This window comes from Lutra lutra, chromosome 14 (genome assembly GCF_902655055.1).
Source record: "Lutra lutra chromosome 14, mLutLut1.2, whole genome shotgun sequence".
In the NCBI taxonomy this organism is placed as follows: domain Eukaryota; kingdom Metazoa; phylum Chordata; class Mammalia; order Carnivora; family Mustelidae; genus Lutra; species Lutra lutra.
This window is the reverse complement of record NC_062291.1, coordinates 2,127,664-2,147,811: the sequence shown is the minus strand read 5'-3', so window position 1 is coordinate 2,147,811 and position 20,148 is coordinate 2,127,664. Positions and strand designations below refer to the sequence as shown.

Genomic DNA, 20,148 nt, shown 5'->3' with positions numbered 1-20,148 from the left:
CTTTCTCTACCTGGGAGAAAAAAATGCTTCCCTTAAGCTTCACAATTTATGCTTATCCATAACTGTGCATTATTAGCAGGCTTCCAGTCACCTGTGGAGTTCACAGGTGCCTCCTGGACAACAGCAGTGACCAAAGACGCTTGAGTTAGTCACAGATCCCTCAAAGCTGGCCACGGAGTTCCCCAGCCAGTCATCAGTGGTTCGCCTGCCTGGACACAAAAGCCACCCACTGGAGTACGGAGATGCCCAGGGCTGGCGATGCTCAGGCCGACACCAACACACTCACCGCCCTGAGCATCTGTCCTCAGGCAAAGCTCGGCATGCAGCTGGCGTCTGGAACAGCCCAGCATCTGCTGACCAGGCACCTGTTCTAATCACCAGCCATCCGACTGGCCGTAGCCGACGTCGTGGTTGGTATAAATGGGCACTTCCTCGACATCAAGAACACAGTGAGGAGGCCAGACGGAATCCACAGAACCAGCAGTCACTACTGCAAGTATGGAGGGGTCAGGGGTCAGGGGACTACAGCAGACCCCGAGTGAGGCGCTTGGGAAATCCTCTAGGCCAGACCTTGTCTGCGGCAGCAGGTGCCCAGACTGTGCAGCTGAAGTTGAGGAAACACCCCGGTGGCTGGAAACGAGTGACCCAGGCCGCCGTTCCGGGCCTTTTGGAACCAATCCCCTTGCAGCCTTAAGAACCGCAGGGGCATGGCCACCCCAGCGTCTGCAATGAAGGGCTTCTGACTTTTCTTTCTTCGTGTCCAACAACAGTTTGAATAAGAAGTTCTCTGTATTTCAGGACATGAAATTAAACATACGTTTGTCTAATCGGAACATTCAAAATCGGGGTGGGGGGAGGAAGGTCCCATGGCTGCTGTAGGGGGAAGCCCTGAAAGGAGGGGGGTCCACTCAGGGATCCGGGGCGGGTGGTGGATTTTGAAGACCACGCATGATGACTATGTTCAGCTCTGATTTCACTTGAACTTGGGGTCACTACAGAGAACTTGGTAGATTCTGAATTAGGTATCTTGGCCTTTGCTAATGACCAGCTCTGGGATCTTAGGCAAGACCTCGGTCCTTCAAGAAAGCATGAAAGGAAGTGTACGGGTTATCAGAAATCTCTATGCTGTGCACCTGACACTGACAAAACTGTAATACTGTGTGTTAGCCATCCTCTAATCAAAAAAAAAAAAAAAAAGAAAGAAAGAAAGAAAGAAAGAAAGAAAGAAAGAAAGAAAGAAAGAAAAAGGAACCAAGAAAGTATTAGATGAGCGGGTATACCAGAAGCCGAAAGCAGCCTCTATCCCAAAGCTGTGGGGACACGCACAGAGGACAATCATGCCCAAGGAGCCTGAGCCCTGCGTCTCCCAGGGGCTCGGGATCCGATTTTTCATCTTTTTAACTGCTTACATGAGGCTGTCTGACCAGCTGTAAAAGCGGAAGCTGCAGTGCTTCCTTTTGGTGGGGTAGAGGGTGTGCTTGGAGGAGAAGGTTTTGGATGTCACTCCTGCATCCCTGCACTCCATCTCTCCTGACTCATGCCCGCGCAGGCCACGCAGACTGGACACCGCCGGTGTATACCTGGAGCTCAGAGAATGAAGTTGGAGCGGTTTCAGAAAGAAAGACTCAGACGGGGACTCCGGTTGCTGAAACCCATGCGCCTGCTTGACCTCTGAAGACAGTGGAGAGCGGAGCGGCTTTATCAAGCCAAGCAAGGGGAGGGAAGTTACGAGATGGGGCCCAGGCAGGGGTGCTTCAGCCCCTCCGACCCCGCCCCACCCCACCCTGACCCCAGTCCCCTCAAGTCCTTCTGGGGAGCCTCTCTTATGGCACAGCTGCATGAATATAAAACCAAACCACCACCACCAAACAAACCAGGTCATTTAAGATGATTAAGATTAAGATGTCCCCTTTGATGCTTCAATCAACACTAATCACCGTGACACAAAGCTGGCCGTCACCTCATGTGCTGAATCCATGCTTTCGGCTAACAGCACACATTTTGGAAAACCACACAGCAGCTCACGAGATGGTCACCCAAGTGACGTGCTGTCCTACTGGGGGGTCCTGGCTGGCCGGGCCTCCGCGGGGGATGGGGAGATGTGTGCGGAGCAAGGGTGACTCAGAATTCTCCTCAGAAGGTTAATAATTCTTCTGAAGCCTTTCATGCTCAAACGACTTTAATACAAGTCCTCCCTGCCTGTCAACGTGTCGTTAAATAAAAGGAGTTTGACGCACGGTCCTTTGTCCCAGGGTGCTTACTGAGCCTAGAGAAGGTTTCGACATCAAACCACGGCAGACAAATTTTCCACAGCGGAGATGTTATCACCAACTTTAACATCATAAAACAGAGATAAATAAGAGGCTAGTCTAGATTTTTCTTTTAAACAAAAAAAATCCAAGTTTCTGATACAGGTAGAATTACTAAAAATGACAGTGACATCATGTTTCCCTCCTTGTCCCTGCCCCACTCTCTCCCAGGGCACGCCCACCCAGCCACTGATGCTGGTGAGACTCAGCTCAGAACCCCGGCAGAAAACCCTAAACAAACAATAGAACAAAATAAGAAGAGTTTTTTTATCTTAACGCGATAAATAGGACGTGGCTAGTAATGTAGACCGAAGTCTACAAAATTTCATCGTCCCTAAACCTAAGGAAAACTGATTGGCATGGGTTATTAAAAATGAAAAAAAAAAAAAATCAACCTATTTAGAACCACTCACAAAATAGTCAAGAAGGGCTTAAATGCTATGGCCTCTAGGTGCCATGGGCCTCCCAGCGTCACCGTGCAGTCTACCCCACGAGGCCGGCCCGGGCTGGCTTCCCCCCCCGTGTGGCTCAACATGGAGCCCACGGCCTGCAATGCTTCCCCGTGTTTGGAAGCTCGCTGTCCGAACCCTCGGATCCAGAGGACGTTAACGAGTCTGCCCTTCCCTTCAAGGACAGTGCCCGTCTTCTAGCCTCCTGTGCTCTAATTGAGGGCGACAGCTTTAATGCCCAGCCCCAGACACCATAGTGGAAGGGATACTATTTATACTTGTTTGGGGGGCTGATACCGAGCAGGGAACGGTGACTAAGGCCTTTACAGTTCTGTGTTTTTTTTTTCCCAACTGGCTCCCTGCACACCGCCAGCTCTGGCCTAACAGCCTCTTCAAAGCTTCCACTTTTCATTTCGACGCCCTTGGTGGGCAGGAAAAGGCCCTGGTTTCCTCAGAACGGGAAAGCACAGACCCAGGCTCTCACGTACCCAGGTTCTCTCCTCCCCACACGTCCATCATCATGTCGTACTTCCCAAGCTCCTCGAAGTAGAGCTTGTCCATCACGAAGAGCCCGCCGGCAATCATAGGGGTTCTGAAAAGGCAGAGAGGGTGGAAGGGAAGAGGGGGACAGCCCAGAGGTCAAGGTTAGAGCTCCTGCATTTTAATGCCAAGGTCAGTTCTATAAGCTAACTTTTTAAAAACCATGGTGCAGCCCTGGCTCCCCGTTCAGAGCTCAGGATGCCCTCACTCTGCTTTTCCACTGCTGACTTCTAATGCTGCCCCCCTGCCCTGTTTGGACACTCCCACAGTGCAAGGGGCTGGACAGTGTCCCCTCCGGGAGAGTGACTGTTGGAGCTGGGGGCACTCCCTGACGAGTGGCCGTAAGCAGGTACTTGGCTTTTCTGTGCCTCAGTTTCCTTAGAGGATTACCAAAAACAATACACATAAGCTCTCAGCACACTTGGGAAATGCTTGATGTCAGCCATCCTCCTCCTTATCCTGGAGCCCGTTCCTCCTGTCAGCTGGGACCCACCACCTTTGTGTCTCCTCAGCCTGGGAGGGAGTCACCTGAGCCCCTACTTCCATCACCGTAGATGCCCTGAGATCTCAATGTCGAGTGCTAGTGGTCTAGAGCACACTGTGATGCTGGTGCTCGTGGCCAGTGTGCGTGGTCACTGCCGGAAGTCAGTGCCGGAGTCAGTGTTGGAAGTCAGTGGCAGAAGTCTGTGGCACTGCTGCCACTTAACTGTGTGTCTAGCCTGAAGAGACACCCCACATTCACGCCCAGCCACAGAGGTTTGACTCCTGACTCCCAGCCTGAATTCCTCAGCAGGACATGGCCTGAGGACCTGAAAGCTGGCTGTTAATGGCTCTAAGCTCTCTCCTCGATGGGCCAGCAGGCAAGCAGAGGTAGCCCAGGGAGGCAATGGACCAGTTAGGGCAGCAGGGGCGACTCACGCTCTCCTGGCCCTGCCCTTTTCCCTGGTCCCCTACTTCAACTTGAAGAGCCCATCCTGCTGGAAACTGCTCTACCGTACAAACATGAGGAAATGCCCAGAACTTGTAGATCCGCCTTGTATAGTTCATCTATGGGCTCCGTCTGAGGAAAACTCAAAGTACGTTAGTCTATGACCCGGTGGCAGAAACTCTTCCTGGAGCCGGGACAGGGGAAACAGTGTCGCCGACGGGCAGGAAGATGAAGAGCCTAACCACGTCTCTAGGAAACCCGGGGCCAGAGCCAGGGCCTACCTGCAAGGGACACCCCGAGGGATGCCTGGCACTTACTTTATGGGGGCGACAGGGTTCCCCTGCCGGGATCTCCTCTGCTCTGGGGTCATGTAATCCCATTTGAAGACCAAGTTCCAGTCAAAACCTGCCGGAAAAGAAACAAAATGTAGGGTGCTGATGAGAACGGAGTGTGCTCCTGGCAGCTCTGTCCCTGACGGCTCAGATGTATTTGATACTTGGACTGGACTCACTGAAAACCACACACAGCAAAACAATCAAATAAAAGCACCAACGCTAAAGCAGCAGCAGAGGGGGGAACCAGCAGTGGGGGGGCACACACCAACTCCTTCCCCGAAAAGCTCACCCCCAACGGAAAATGTGGGTCAGCCTTTTCTACAATAAAAGGCCTGAGAAGTCTCTGACAGGGAACAGAGAGCTGCTGAGGAGGGAGCAAATGGGCAGGACGGAGTTGAGTCTGCCGCCATGCCTCCCACCCTGTCCCGGGTGAAAGTACCCAGGGGAGGGACGAGAGCACAGGTTCCCTGGGCAGCCAACTCGGCCCCCTCAGGACCCTTGACTGCCACTTGACTGCCCTTGACTGTCACTTTGCCACAGGGGGCGAGGTGGCAGAGGGGACCCTTTTAGGTGAAAACGAGCCAAAGGAAGTGGCAAAGTGGGACGCAGGCTGTGATCTCTAAGACGGCAGCTGTGCTCATTCACCCTTTGAATCCACAGGCCCCTTGGGGCGGCAGAGCCTAGGCTGGGTTCCTGGACGTGGTTCCCGACATCCGTGGGCCCCTGGCCCAGGCTGTCAGGTACGCCTTTATGCAGAAGGCACCCCGCATCGAGCCAGTGCACCCCACCTGTTGATGCTCTTGGGACGCACGAGGAGACCACTCTTGGTAACAGATGGCTCACTGCGTTTCCAAAGGTCTGACGGCCAAACCTAACTACTCCAGGGCCGTCTGACCTTGAGCTCTGTGCTGCCAGGCTTTCCGCTGGTCGGCAGGACTTGAGCAGTGCCTAAGTCTGGACTTCCGTTTGCTCCGAGGTCGACGTTCCTCTGCCCTGCCAGCCCCCGCGTCTGCAGCCCAAACAGGGCAGGCTGGGAGGCGTGGGCTGGAAGGTCTCCTGGGCCCACACAGGATCCTTTATGGCCCAACCAAGGGCATGGGACTAAAAAGGTCTCCCAGCTGTCACTGCCAAGTGCAGCAGGCTAGCAAAGAGGCAGCGAGCCGCTGGGGGCCCGGGCGGCAGGGACAGCAGCACAGAGGGGAAACTGAGGCGGGCCCCAAACAGGCTTTTCCTGAAGAGCTCGGCTCTCCCTGAGGCAGAAGGCCCGCTTCAACCAGGGAAACAACAAGCGTCCTGCCTGTGTTATGAACAGACAATGCAAAGGCCTCAGTGGGCCTGTTGACATAATGTTATCTGCATTTTTTGAATGATCATTGTTATTTTATTAATTTGGTCCAAAGAGACAAACTTTATTAGGTTTTGAGGATCTGCTAAAAATATCATCCTTGATTCTTTTTCCTAAAGAGGTTTGAGAAAATGCTCCTGGAGTAAATCTGTACCTCCTCTTCTTCACCCAGCAGGAAGACTGCACTGCCCCCCTCCTCCCCCTCTCCCCCACCACCCCAGGGCATCTATGTCCCTGCACCGGCTCTCAAATAGGCAGCTCCTATGGGAAAAGAGAGCTGTCAAATCTCAGCTCTTGTAAATCCTCAGGGGAAGAAAACATTCTGAAACTGCTTTCTTGATAACTAGGGATCAGTCCTCTTTAAAACCCCAAAGCTTCTCACATTTGCGAGAATCTTTTCTGAATGTTATGAGTCCTGATGTAAGGAGTGTCCCCCAACCACGACTGCCCTGTTCTGCTGCCTCGGGATGGGGGAGCTGCTCACGTACGCTGACCTCACGCTGGCCACTCTCATCCCTCCACTACTCTCTGTGGCCGCGCTCCTATCCCCCCACTGTTTGGATGGGCATGCTGAGGCCTGGAAGTGACCTGGCCAGCCCTCGGTGACATGGCAAGTGGGGTCAAAACCCCGGGTCTCCCTGTCTCAGCACTCTGTTTTCTGAGGTCATGCCCAGTTTTATAGTCTTATGGTCTTCCATTTTTGATGCTAGACTATCAGTGGATCTTGTGTCTGTGTGTCTGTGCGACTACCGTCCGTCCTTCTCTGATCAGCTCAAAGTGTTAGAAGGTGGGAGAAGAAGCCCCTTGTGTCACATAAAGAAACCGGGGTGCTGGACGGCTAGGAAAGAAACCACGGATCTCAGGTATAAGGAATCAATAGTGAACAGATTACACCAACAGAAGGCAAAGGCTTTGATATCTCTTTCAGCTGTCCTGAGCCGTCTTTACCACCCTCTTGGCTCTCATCCACGTTCTGAGAGGCATGGCTGCCCACCAGTGGGGTTTCAGAGCACAGTCTTCACCGCTGGGCCCCCATCAGCCCCCCAGCCCCAAGGACACAAGGACAACTCGTAAGAGCCAGACACCACGGGACCAGTTCCTTCGAGGGGGCCGGTGTAATCCCCGTGCCCCTCTCAGCACCACGAAGCGCGGCATGAGCTCAGGGCTTCTCCAGGCTGGTCCCTTCGCGGGTCTGTCCCACCAAAGCTACTTTGATATTTACACTAAGACCTCACATGCCTTGTTCATGCCCTGCCTTCAAAAGCACATGATGGGGTTTTCCAGAAGCTGCAGAACGTGTGGTGTCAGTTCTCTGGTGGACAAGAGGACATGCACTTGCAGCGTCTTGTGTTTTAACAATTTCTTGGCTTTACTCCCTAATACAGCAAGTGCTGACACTGCCCACGTGAGCAGACATTCTTTGGGGCCTCTGATGGTTTTTGAGAATGTGGAGTATGTGAGACAAGTTACTCACGGGGCCCGGGTTGGGGGGCGTAAAGGAGCACATCCGGAGGCTGTGGGGACCGACAGGAAGCCGATGCGGCCCCTCGAAGCAGGATGTGGGGGGTCGGCAGGGTGGGGAGGAGGCGTCCACAGCCAGCCAGGTGCAGTGGTGACGAACTGGTGGGGGTGGTCGGCGGGAGCCAGTGATGGCCCGGCTGACCCGGCTTTGCCACTAGGGAGACGCAGGCTGTCAGGGGCGCCGGGGTCAGAGAGGAGGTAAAGGCGAGCCCAGCCCTTCCCCTCTGCAAACCCTGAGCGCTGTGACGCTCAGCACAGACCACCTGTCAGCTCGGGCGACGCCTCGTTCCAGCCTCCGACTTGGGAAGACTGAATCTTCTCTGATTAAAAATGACACCCACACTGTGTACTAAGCCACACATGTCATCACAGCCACAGAAGGTCAAAGAGATAAGAGGAGAACAGGAAGCGCAGGAAGTTCTTTAAGGGAAAGAAGGCCATTTTTCTCTCTTTATGAAAGTCTACTTGTCGGGCATGGAGACTGCCTGTGCTCGCGGCACGTGCGCTGGAGGTGAGCACGCAGCCGTCACTGTCACTTGTGACACCGAGCGGGAGCAGTCATCAGCCGTCGCGCGGATAGCCAGAGCAAGGCAGGCTGGACCGGGAATGGCACCTACCGCCTTTCAAGTCAGCAGACGCCCCCACGTACTGAAAGTTGTCCATATTAATGACATCGATGATAGGGGACACTACCCGCGTCCTGTCCTAAAAAACAAATCAACAAAAGAGGGGGAGTCAGTATCACAAACTAAACAAAGCATCCCGCCCCACCAGGGGCAGGCATCAGCGTCCAGCAGTATCAGGGACACCTGCCACCCCTCCCGCCACCTGCCACTCCAGGCCGGTGGAGGTGCTGGGGCTCCCCATCCCATGTGTCCCACCCTCCGCCATCACAGATGAGGTCTGTTCTGGGCCAAGCGAGGTCAACAGGGAGCAGGCAGAGAGGATTGCTGTGGCCATGGGACACCTCTGGCCTTTGCTGCCTGAGCTGATGGCCAGGACTGGCCCCGTGTGTCCCCTGCATTCTCTTCTGCTTCCCCAAGCACCCAAACTTCCAAGCACGGGGCTACTCTCCTTCTGACAGAATCTAAGCTCAGCTGTCCTTAAGCATCCTATTCTGTGAGCTGCGGTCAATGCTGGGAAAGGACTCACGGCGGAGGGAGCCACGCAACGATGCTGGGAACCTGTCTGTGTGCGTGTGGTGGGAAGCGCATGGATGTGGCTACAGCCGAAGGTAACCCAAGGAACTCAAGAATCCCAGATTCGAAGCACATCTCACCTGTGAGTCCACCCAACAAAACATATTCCCCCCTTAGATGGAGGCATTTCTTTCTGCCACAGTCATTACTCTGGTGGTCTGGGAACATACAGCCTTTCAACTTTCCTGCCCTGTTTAAAATCAGATGCTTGGGGCGCCTGGGTGGCTCAGTGGGTTAAAGCCTCTGCCTTCGGCTCAGGTCATGATCCCAGGATCTGGGGATCGAGCCCCGCATCAGGTTCTCTGCTCAGCAGGGAGCCTGCTTCCTCTCTCTCTCTCTGCCTGCCTCTCTGCCTACTTGTGATCTCTGTTTAACTTGTGATCTCTGTTTGTGAAATAAATAAATAAAATCTTAAAAAAAAATCAGATAATCAGATGCTTGATGCTGGTGAGAGGCGTTGCCCCACGTGGCTAGTTAACAAAAGAGTAAATGCTTTCCTTGGGCCACTTACAGAACCCGTGTTCACCATAAAAAAGACTGTGAGAAACAAGTAGAGAATCCGCAGAGCTATCAACAGAACACGTCAGAGGAAGATGTAAGAAGAGTGTCAAGTTCCAGCAGCCCCAGGTGCAAGTTTACGGGGTAGAAACCCCCGTGCGGGCCCTGAGCACGGACAGTCTGATCTTTCTCGCTTGGCTCCGCCTGGGCCTAGGGACGGGAGTCGAAGAACACACTGTGCTTGGCTTTTACGTCCTTTTCTTTTGTTTTGGCTTCTTTTGATAGGACGGGACTTAGTGAGCTTTATAATTTTCCACTCCTTCCATCCTTACTTGGGGAGAGGGTACTGGAAAGGCTTGCGGCGGTCCCCACCGTGGAGGCATGGGGTCTCCGCACACGCTAGCATCTTGGCTGTGGCTTCCCAGTGTCCTCTGCCACCTGGGGGAACAGCCTGGTGCTGTGAAGACTGACCTGGGAGAGGGTGGGTGGGGGGCTACAGGAGGGTGGGGTTTCCAGGGGGTTCCTCCTTCAGCTAGGTGGGTGTGACGTGCCAGAGGGCTCAGTGAGGGATGGGCTAGGACCGGCTCTGCCTCCTGTAAGAATTTTGGATGTGTTATTCAAGTTCCCTGGACCCTCAGTCCCTCTTGTATCAAAGGGGGGTAACGGCCGGATCCCAGGTAATAGGTAACGTGTCTAACGTGTGGTTAGTAAGTTAGTAAGGAGGTCTGAATATCATACGTCACTATGAGTGTACAGAGCCACACTACCGCCACATCGTAATTACTAGTAGCTGGTGGTTAGTATCTCATGACTTACTATCCGTCGGCTATGTCCTCGTCACGCTTGACTTGCAAAAGGCATGACTTGTGCATTTCCTATTTCTCTAGTACTTTCATTAAGTTTGCTTCATCACCCCAAAGAAACACTTTCTCAGGAGGAAAGGAAGTTAACAGAACAAGTAAAAGGCAAGAGACATGGCAATGGGCCAAAAGGAATGGCACTGGCGATGTTTCTGGAGACAGAGGTTCACAGAGCAAGCCATGGGTCACCCTGAGAGCCTCAAAGGGTCAACGGGGTGGTCGTGGGCCCCCGTCCCGCCACAAGCCCACAGGCTGGGTTTCTCAGCGAGCAGCAGGCGGGAGACGCATACCCTGGCCCTCAGCTCTCAGGCAGCCAATGCCCGGCTTGCACTTGCTGGAGGCCTGGCGCTGGTCTGAGCTCCGAGGGTTGGCTACAAAGCAGCAGGCAGGGGAGGAAGGTCCTCCGAAGGGAAAGAAAAGGCCTGAGTCAGACGAAATCAGCCTCTGCTGATCCTTGCCTCCCGTCTGCCAGTTGCTGTCCTCCCCAGCCACAGATTCGCACGGTGAGTAAAACGCTCTTTGAGCAGATGCCGAAGCGCGGACTTTTCCCCTCTCTGGCATCAAGGCAAACCGCAGCGCAAGCCCCGCGCCTCACCTCGGCCACCCTCTCCAGGAGGGGCTCCAGCCAGTGCTCGTTGCACTCGCAGTGGCTGTCCAGGAACGTCAGCACCTTGGCCTGGGCCGCATCGGCCCCCCGGACCCGCGAGCGCATCAGGCCTGCGGAAGGGATTTCAAAAGGGCGTCAGGGTATCTGAGAAAAAGGCCGCGGCGTCCTCCAGCCCCCGGCCTGGACACCCCACGCGGCTCTGCGGGCCCCTGTGAACCGGGGTGGGAGGATCAATACCAGGACAGAACTGCCAGCACTTCCCCCTCCGAAGTGAACTGGGTGCCTAGGAAGAAGACCTTCTCAGAACGCCTGCCCTCGGAGACAGGCCTTTACGCAACTGAGCTGTCTTCCATCGAGCCACTCGGGTGTGGGACTTTTACAACTACTTTCCCGTGACACAGCCACAGAGTTTTATAATTCACTGGGCCATGGGCGGTGTTACTCAAACACTTCCAGGGGCTGAAGGGGCCGATGTCGGTGGTGGTAACGCAGTGAGAACAGCGCTGCAAATATCTTTGTCTTCCTAAGACTTCGCGCAGCCCAGCAGCACCCGGGACGAACCCCTGGTGACTGGCTTTTACACAAAACTGGTTCCGTATCAGTCAAATTAATACCACTTACATACTTGTGACCTGTGCCTAATGCAGGGTTTTTACGATCATGCGAAGTCTTAGCCCAAGTGCTGTCTGCATCACCGGGAGGGGCGGTCATCATCAGTAGCTTTTGCCATGGATGCCGGGCCCCAGATGGCCCCCCTGCCTTGCCTGTGGTTCCGCGTGGATAACACAGTGTCAGTTATCCATGGTCAACCGTAGTCCGGAAGCAGATGACCCTCCTTCTGATGTCTTCTTAGAAGGCCAGCTGTAGCCCGACACTATGTCACTAGGTCTCTGTCACTCATGTCACTTCACCTCATCACATGGGCATTTTATCATCCCGTCAGCACGAGAAGGGTGAGTGCTGTAGGATCAGGTATTTTGAGAAGGACCACATTCACCTAACTTTTCTGTAGTACACTGCTGTGACTGTCTTAGTTTACCATTATTGTTGTTCGTCTCTTACGGTGCCTGATGTAGAACTTAAACCTCATTGGGGGTAGGTACGCATAGGAAGAAACAGTCTAAAGAGGGTCCCGTAGGATCTGTGGTTTCTGGCATCCCCTGGGGGTGGGCCAGTGTTTTCAGTTGCTTCATACATTGTAGTCAAAATGGGTTTTCCATGGTTCTTACAGAGCTGCGTGCCACGGGAGGGAAAAGAGACGAAGGCCTCTCTTACTGGAAAGGGCCAGAGAGCAGGCAGAAGCAGTCAGACCGGATGGGGCTCAACCCTTAGAAGGAGAGAATCACGCGGAGTGGAGGACCCGTGCTGGTGGCGTTTCCCGCAAGGTTACTCCATGACCCACTGCAACACCACCTTTTCGGGTTGTGGTGTCAGAGGACAGAGTCCGGGATCTCCAGAGTGGCCGGAAACGGAAGGAGGAGATCCCGGAAAGGAGTGAAGCCCTCGGGCTGGTGAGCACCTCCCCACAAATCCTCGGTTGACTGCCCGATCCTCAGGCACAGGGGAGACCCCAAGCAGTGGCTGAAAGGGAACCGTCGGAGGGCAGGGAGGAGATTTCAGCTGGTGACTACCCCAGGGACGCAGACTTTGGCACAGGAGTCCTGCCAAAGTCGTCTCTGAAGTTCCTCAGCTGATTCTAATAAACAGCGAGACGAAGAGGCACTACAACCCTCGGCACTGAATAAAGCTAAGCCGTTCCTTCGCTGCCACAGTATTTTATGCGACCAATTTTCTCTCTCATCCAGCAGCAGTACCGTAGGCACCTGTCTGTACGTTCAAATATATGGGATACACACGCACGCACACACGAGCAGCCAAGCACACGTAGACATTAGTGTGTGTGCGTGTTCAGTGCGTGTGCGTGTTCTCGCTCACCCGTTGCACACTCATTTGTTTCGAACAGTGTCCCACCCTCTGCTTCCCCCGGTGGCCCCTCCTCACCCTGTTCCGAGACAAAGTGTCAATGCGGGCTCTCACCCCCCGTGAAGATGCTGAGTTAAAGCACCAGAAGGACCCATTTCGGAGGCTAACGGCACGCCCTGACGAGGCCAGCGGTTTCGGTCAGGGATAAAATGCCGACACGAAAAGTAATTTCTCCCTTTTCCACCTCTTCTTCTTCTTTTCTTCCCCCTGTGCTAGCAGACACTTCAGGCTTAAATTCAAAAAAGTTATGACGCAGTTTGTCTGGAAGCAAATGTAAGGCAAGACTTTCAGTCTGATCTCAAGGTTCTGGCTTATTCTAAGCTTTGGGAGACGGATGGGGAGTCTGGCAAACGGAGCTGGCTTCGGAGCAAGCTGGTCCCCTTGTTTACGCATCCTGAACATCTGGACTGATGACCTTAGTTGGTTAAAATATGGTGCTAATGGCGTGGTCCTAACAGGCTCAGTCGCTTTAACGTGGATGAAATTCGGGCTAAGACGTACTGACTGCGGGACTATCCAGGGGACCAGAACAAAGAGTGCATATTGATCAGGGATCGCAAGCACCACCACTGCAGAATCAACAGAGTCCTTCTCAAATAACCAAAATGGCACATTTTAAAGCATCTGTCTCCCGACTATGATGGAGTCTAGAATCCAGCCGCCGTGCCCTCCGACAGCACGGATGTACAGGATGGTCATTACACTGCGATTTTAGTCTCCTTTCCAGACACTTCAAAGTAATACTTCCCCTTTGGAGTCTCTCTTATAACTGCCAATAAAGTCGACTGATGAGCCCGACTCTGGCAGATAAGACTGACAGCAGGTTTTGAAGCTGGCATTTGCAAAATCCAATAAGCATGTAATTGCAGCGCTATCTTCCTTCTTGGGATGCCTCACCTTCAGCGGGCTGTCAAACTCCAATCCCTTATTTTATCAGATGCCTGGAGCATGGCGTCATTAAACTTCTCATTGTTAAATCTTTGTTTTTCTTCTCAACTCTACTACTCCAGGGACTGATAAGCCTTCCTCGATGGTAAAAGGAAGAGAGGAGCCAATTTCCCAAATACATAAATAAAAATGTAATTTGAACTCCTGCCCTAGTATACAAACAATTTCAATTAAGCTTTGAACATCCTCCCTAGGCTTTGCCGGGAGAGGCTCCCAAGAGGCGCTGGTTGAGAGAGACAGACAAAAAGACTGGAAAGTTAATTGTTCTTCCAGCTGAAAAATTTCTTTAAGTCATTGCCGGGTTCGGGAAAAGTCAGAATTCAACAGTCTTGGTATGGAATTAAGAAAAGAGTCTTACCTTCTCGCCGATCATTTCTGAGAACCCGTACCTTCTCAATTTTCCCCAAGAGGGCCCCGTCTTCAGCTAGGGAAAGAGAGAAGTGGAACATTTGGTACCCCATTTACAAGGGCTTTGCACTCAAGTATTGTGAATCTCGGTCATCTGTGGGCAGAGAATCTCCTGGGGCATCAAAGAGGCACCCCTTCTTTTGCGGGCCCTGATCTTTGGCCGTCTCAGGAAATGCGTCACTAGCAGCCACGCTAAGGGAAGCTGGCGTCCGGGAGACCGGCCGGGCGTGGGGGAGGAAGCCGACTTGGTACTTACGGTCATTGCTGTAGTCATCCACCAAGATGATCTCTTTTATGAGGTGGGGTGGGCTTTTCTTAAGCACACTGAGGAAACAAAGATAAAGATTGGAGGCCTTTAAGGGGTATCATTTGGGCTGGGGAATTCTCACATGCTGGTCCCAGACCTTGGCTGGAGAAGCCACTGGCCACTGCTCGTGCTGCGGTCAGGTGACCTGCCTGTCTCCCCCCATCCCCCAACCCCAGACAGCTCTGGCCCGGGTGTGCTTGGGACATGGGGCCGTGTCCAGCACCCCTCCCGGGGAATGCCTCCCATACAGTGCAGCAGGCAGGCAATGGTGGGGGTGGGGGTCGGGTCTTCTGCCCTCACCTGACCACGGTCCTTAGCAAGGCCGACCTGGCTTCATTGTGGAAGGTGATCACCACGCTGGTGGCTGGCAGGTCCACCCGCCACTGCTTCCGCTGACACCTGAGGGAAGAGCAAAGACCATTCTCTGAATGAAGAACCGGGCCCGGCCTCGGGAAGGTTCTGGGGAGCACAGGCAGCCCGACCGGCCACGGCGGACATATTTGGATGAACTGGTGATCCGGAGGAGGGACCGGCCTGTTCTGAGAGGAAGTGACAATGGACATAAGGAAACAGGAAAACACAACCAGAGTTACATTTTAAAAGATGATTTCGGCGGAAAGTAACATATTGAGAACATCTTTCTAACGCTGAAAAAAAAAAAAAGAAGCGTGTTTTAAAACAGTGAAGTCCCATTTATTCTCACATACAGATACACCTCAGAGATGTGCTTTTCACAACCCACAGTGGGTATTTCTGAGGGCTGGAACCAACTGCGGGTCGATGTTCTTTTCTCGTTTCTTCAGCAGCACGCAGGGCTTCTGGGGTTCTTGGCAAAGCTGTGTGTGGAACCTGCCTCTGTCCCGCTGACCGTTCTCCTCCCACCCCTCTACCAAGGCAGCAGGGACACACGTCTGTCACCCTGCCAGGCTGGGGCAGGGTGAGGGCGCGGGGGCTCCTGAGCCTGCCTGCTCTCACCCTTCATTTAGGGAGCTGAAGGAACCCCGGGACTGCCTCTGTACAAAGCTGATCTGGGGGGGCTGGGGAGAAACTACGGGCAGACCAACGCAAGGCACCTGTCCAGTCTGTTCTCCACAAACAGACACAAGACTGAGAGGGCACGGAATGGCACTTTTGAAAAATAGGACTCTGCTAGCCGGAGGCTGAAGACGCTAGAGTATCCCACACCAGAGGCAGAATGACCCAGGAAGGGGGCTCCATCTCAGCAGAGACCTTCCTAGGGGACCCTCTGAAGCGGGATCCATGGACCATGAGAACATGCCAGCGGGGAGGGGATGGTGCCGGACACGGAGTGGTAACTCTGCGGCGGGCTCACTGCCTGTCAGGACCACTGGGCAGCCAGCAACTTGGGGTTTCAGTGCATTTGGAGAGTTTCCAAAATGGTGGCACTGAGGACATCCGCTTGGAAAAAAGGCTGGGGAGACCGTCAAGCATCTTTGCCCCGAGGGAAACCGTTCTCAGTGTTTTCATAGTCAGGGTGGGAAGAGTGAGAGATTTTTGCTGTGAGCCTGCAGCAGGGCGGGAGCTGTCTGTGGCGCCCACAAGGAGGTCCGGCCATGCTGGCCTCTAGAGGGCACCTCCAGGCAGTCCTGCCCTCATGCAGGGAAGCTCGCTGCCACCAACACCGAGGCCGCTGGAAGCCTTCCACGACGCCAAGACACTTTGAAAACCTTGTTTTACCTGTTAGCTCTTAACGCAGCTTACCACCGCTGTGAGGGATCCGCTTCCAGAATTAAAGGGATCTATCTTGAATGGCAAATCGGTGGGAAAAGTGCAAAGATTTCTTTAAAAAGTCACCTTTGGAGCTCAGCCACAGCTAAAAGCATTTACGCAGTTAGGGACTAAAGTGGCCGCGCGAGTGGCTCACAGACAATGGCCAGCAGTTCCACACAAACGAGGACATCTGAGAGGAAAATGAGACACTCGTTTTCCCTCCTGACTGGGAAAACGACTTCAGAGGAGCACATTCTCAAAAGAAGCAAGAAAAGCCAGGCAATTAAGAAGCAATTAGGTCAGAATCACAAGATGGACCTCTTTTTGTTTATTCTGGTTATCTGGATAGCCCGACTGTCATTAATCATGAGAAAACCGCATCATCTACCCGTCACTGCTGTCCGGGGGACAAAAACGCATTCTGGAATTGATATGGTACCTCATTATGGCTCCCGGCAGCCGCGTCTTTAATGACAAGGAGACAGATAGGCTAGTTTTGCTGTCACTCCTTTTCTTTCCATTTTCAGAATTAGCCAATTGTTGGATTAAGGGAGGGTGTGCAAGGTTCAGCTGTGAACACATTCCTGATGGCGGTCCTTCCCCCAACGCAATCTGTCATGCATGAGAAGAGTGAAGCCCTCCGCGGCGAGGGGCCGCGCAGTCCAGTGGGCAGTGCTGGGCGGCGCAGGCCAGGTGCACCCCGGCTCCCGAGCTCCCGGAGCACGGGCCTCCGGGGCCACGGGGGGACTAAACCAGGGAAGCACCTTTCCTCCTCGAGGCGTCGTCCACTCCACGATCCAGTCATGCCCTACCCTCTCGGCTTCCTCTTCTTCTCCACGGGAAGCCTCGTGCTCCGAGAGTGCTGGGAAGTCTCAGGGGGGCCCTGGGAACGTTTTCTCCAGATCACAAAGGGCTGCTGCTTCCACATCGTTTGATGAAAACTCCCCTGCATATTCATGAGGCACCAAGTTCCGCCACGACTTGGCAGCCAGGAGGCATCCCGTTTTTTAAGGCAAAAGGGATAACGAGCAGCGACTGAGAAGTATCTTACACCCCATGAGCTGCGAGGATACGCGCGTACGGACGCGTATGGATTCAGATCCGAACTCCTCACGCGGAGCCAAGAGAAGGGGGGGGGGGAGCGCAGAATTTCTTTAAAAAGAAACAGAATAAATCTTGCCTTTAAAGACTCCCACCCGTGCCAAGCCGTCTTCACGACTGCAGAGCGAGTGAAACAAGGCCCCATACAGCAGCTCCTCAGGGGACTCGGCTGCCGGGGACGTTCACGCTGGAGCTCTCCCGGGGAGCGGGGGACGGACCGCGGCTCCCTGCAAGCCCAGGGTGGGATGGGTTTGCCGCCGACGGGAGCTGGAAGCCGCGGGTGCCCGGGGACGTGCGATAGGGCCCTGGGTCACATGCTGGGGATGCAAGGTCGCCTGAGTGTCCATGGGTCTGGTACTAGAGTGGTCATTTGGGTGACTTCCTAGCCGGTAAAATGCAGACTTTAAAAACTGGACACAGAGGTTTTCTTTTTTAGGTCTTTAGTTTTAAAATTTCTCTGTGACCACACAGCTCTCAATATCCGAACGCTTTCTTGAGGGGCTGGAGATGGAGAAAATGTCCGATCTCCATGCCCACGTGCTCCTGTGCCCTTCTGAAGAATGAATTTGTCTCCGGGGCAGACTCGTTCTGACGTGGGGGTTATATCTGGGATTGAACACAAAGTAGATCAAAGAACCCCGGGCATTGCTTCAAATGCACCCCCAAATGCACCAGGAAGCTAGGGGCTCTGTTTAGGAATGCAGGAGTTGAATCATGTGTGTTTTCTACTCTCCTGCCCCCCAGCATGCCACCGCTCACCACCATCTCGGCTGGTCCGGTATTTCCGCAAAGGGCCTGTGGTAGCCTTGGTTACCGACTGTGTCATCTGCAGAGATGGCTCTCATAATCTTGCACGGTCATTGGAAAAATAAAAATATATGAAAAAGAAGGCCACTGTAATTCTAACTCAGGAGTGTAATATACATTTGGTGGTTGTGCATAGTTGGTGCCTGTCATCGGCACGTGCCAGTTGGCATGGAGTCTTCTCTGGGAACTTGCCGTTGTGGCCAGTGTGACAGGCATGAGACAGACTAATGCACGTGGTGATCTGGGGGAGGACAGCATGGTCACTCAGGGGAAGAAGGGTTCCTAGGGCTGCAGGAAAAGCTCAGCGGATGGAAGGGAAGGGGCAGAGAAGGAGGCTTCAATAAACGAAAGAGAGTTCCAGGACATCTACAAGGTACAGAGCAAGGCCGCACTTAGTGAGACGGGCATGGCGGCCAAACAGAGGGTGACAGGAGAGAAGAAACGCCGAGTTAACATGCTCTGTCTCCCTGATATGTCTGTCCAACTCAGATTTTGTAAGGAAAATACCGAGCAAGCTGGCTGAATAGCAATTAATTTAGTAATTAAATTAGTAATTAAGCATGACTCTATGTCAGCCTAAAGACTGGTTTCTAGGATGGAAAAGACACACCTTAAAAGATAAAAAAGCAATGTTTCTAACCATGTCAAGCCCATGTAGGCATTGTCTGGTCTCCTGGTGCTCAGAGTTGCCCAGCCCCTCTGCAAAGCCCGCGGGGCACTTCCGGCCAGTCCCAAAAAGGGGATTTATAGACCTCACGACCCTGAACATAACACGCAGCCTGGATTCTGATTACAAGCTGGAGTCCCGAGCTGGAGGAAACCTGCTGGCCACGGAAACCTTGGATGTTTGTTTCTGCAGCGGACACTTCTCACTGTGCACCCACAACCCACCCCCCAGCTGCGTCTCTGCTTCCCGTGGACCGGCTCAGGGAGGAAACACCACCAGGCTCAGGGAAGGCCATGGGATTTCAGAGTTCTGGGTGCTGTCCTACGTGTTTCTCTTTATAAATTATTAAGTTGGTGTTCTGGGTTCACTCAGTCTGCGAATTCAGTTGGAGTCTGCCCCTGAGAGACAAATCTAGCTTTGGTTTGCTGACAATAAAACAAAGGAAAGTGAATAAACAAGCAAAAAGCGAAAGTTTCTGGGTTTACAAAGCTAAGGGTCAAGTCTCGGACCACGATACATTCACCACGGTGACGAGGCCCCCACGGCCTCCTGGGAAGCGAGGCAGCCGGCCTGCTTGGGCCCAGACAACCTCTGCACCATCATACCAGTGTGCATATGCGTGAGGACGATTTCAGACACGCAGACTAGAGAGCATCACACGAGCAGCCGCGCACCTTCCACTCACCGTTCTCTGATCTTAATATTGTACGGGGCGCCGGGGTGGCTCAGTCTGAGCATCCGACTCCTGATTTCAGCTTAGGTCATAATCTCAGGGTCATGAGGTCGAGACTGCATCAGGCTCCACACTCAGCACGGAGTCTGCTTGAGATCGTCTCCCACTGTTCCCCCTCCCCGCCACAATGAATCAATAAATCTTAAAAAAAAAAAAACAAAACAAACCTATTCCTCAACATTGGCACATGACAGGTAGTAGTTCAGTCCCTTTGTGTCCTCCCTGCTTCAAACCCCGTTTTCGCCAGGGGTAACCACCATCCTGAATTTGGTACTGCCATTATCCCTACGTTATGTTTTCAATTGTCTACGCACGTCCATATTCATAAATAATACACAGTCTTATTTTGTGTATATTTGAAGTTTATACGGGTGACACTGCCCGGTGTCTTCCTTTTTGCACCTTTTGGGAACACACCTGTTTCAATCTGCGTCGCTCCATTGACCGCACGGTCCCCGCTGGCGAGATTCCCACAGCAGGCACGCAGCATGGCCCGGCCCTGCTCAGTGGCTTGCCAGAGTCTCTCCAATGGGGATGTCGCGGCAGCGGACACTGTCTCTTCCCGTGTGTGAGAAAGCTTCTCCGCACTGTCTACCACAGGAGGGACTGCTGTCGTAGATGGTGTCCTTCGTCAGCCGAGCATGAGAGAGCCAGACCACGCTCTCACACGACTCTTAGCGGCTTCACTCCTTCCCTCAAGGACAAGTTCATCTTGCTCCACGGTCTCACCGCCCCCTGGTATGGACGGCGTTCTTTAATCTTTTCAGGTCAATTGGTATGAAATGAGCTGCTCAGGACTCCGATTCTCATTTCTCCATCACTAGAGGCCTCCCATCCTTCCATATGCGTAGAGGCCAGCGGGAGGGTTTCTT

General features: G+C 53.4%; 1 protein-coding gene across 1 annotated transcript in view; it reads right to left on the bottom strand.

Moving 5' to 3' along the window:
- Positions 1–20,148, bottom strand: part of GALNT2 (polypeptide N-acetylgalactosaminyltransferase 2) — a 181,153-nt gene that overhangs the window by 19,670 nt on the left and 141,335 nt on the right. Inside the window, exons 4-10 of the mRNA XM_047701881.1 lie at positions 14,538–14,636; positions 14,187–14,254; positions 13,881–13,946; positions 10,580–10,701; positions 8,045–8,132; positions 4,544–4,631; positions 3,247–3,350 (exon numbers count right to left, since the gene is read on the bottom strand). Coding sequence (XP_047557837.1) covers positions 3,247–3,350; positions 4,544–4,631; positions 8,045–8,132; positions 10,580–10,701; positions 13,881–13,946; positions 14,187–14,254; positions 14,538–14,636 — 635 coding nt within the window. The remainder of the gene's footprint in view (positions 1–3,246; positions 3,351–4,543; positions 4,632–8,044; positions 8,133–10,579; positions 10,702–13,880; positions 13,947–14,186; positions 14,255–14,537; positions 14,637–20,148) is intronic.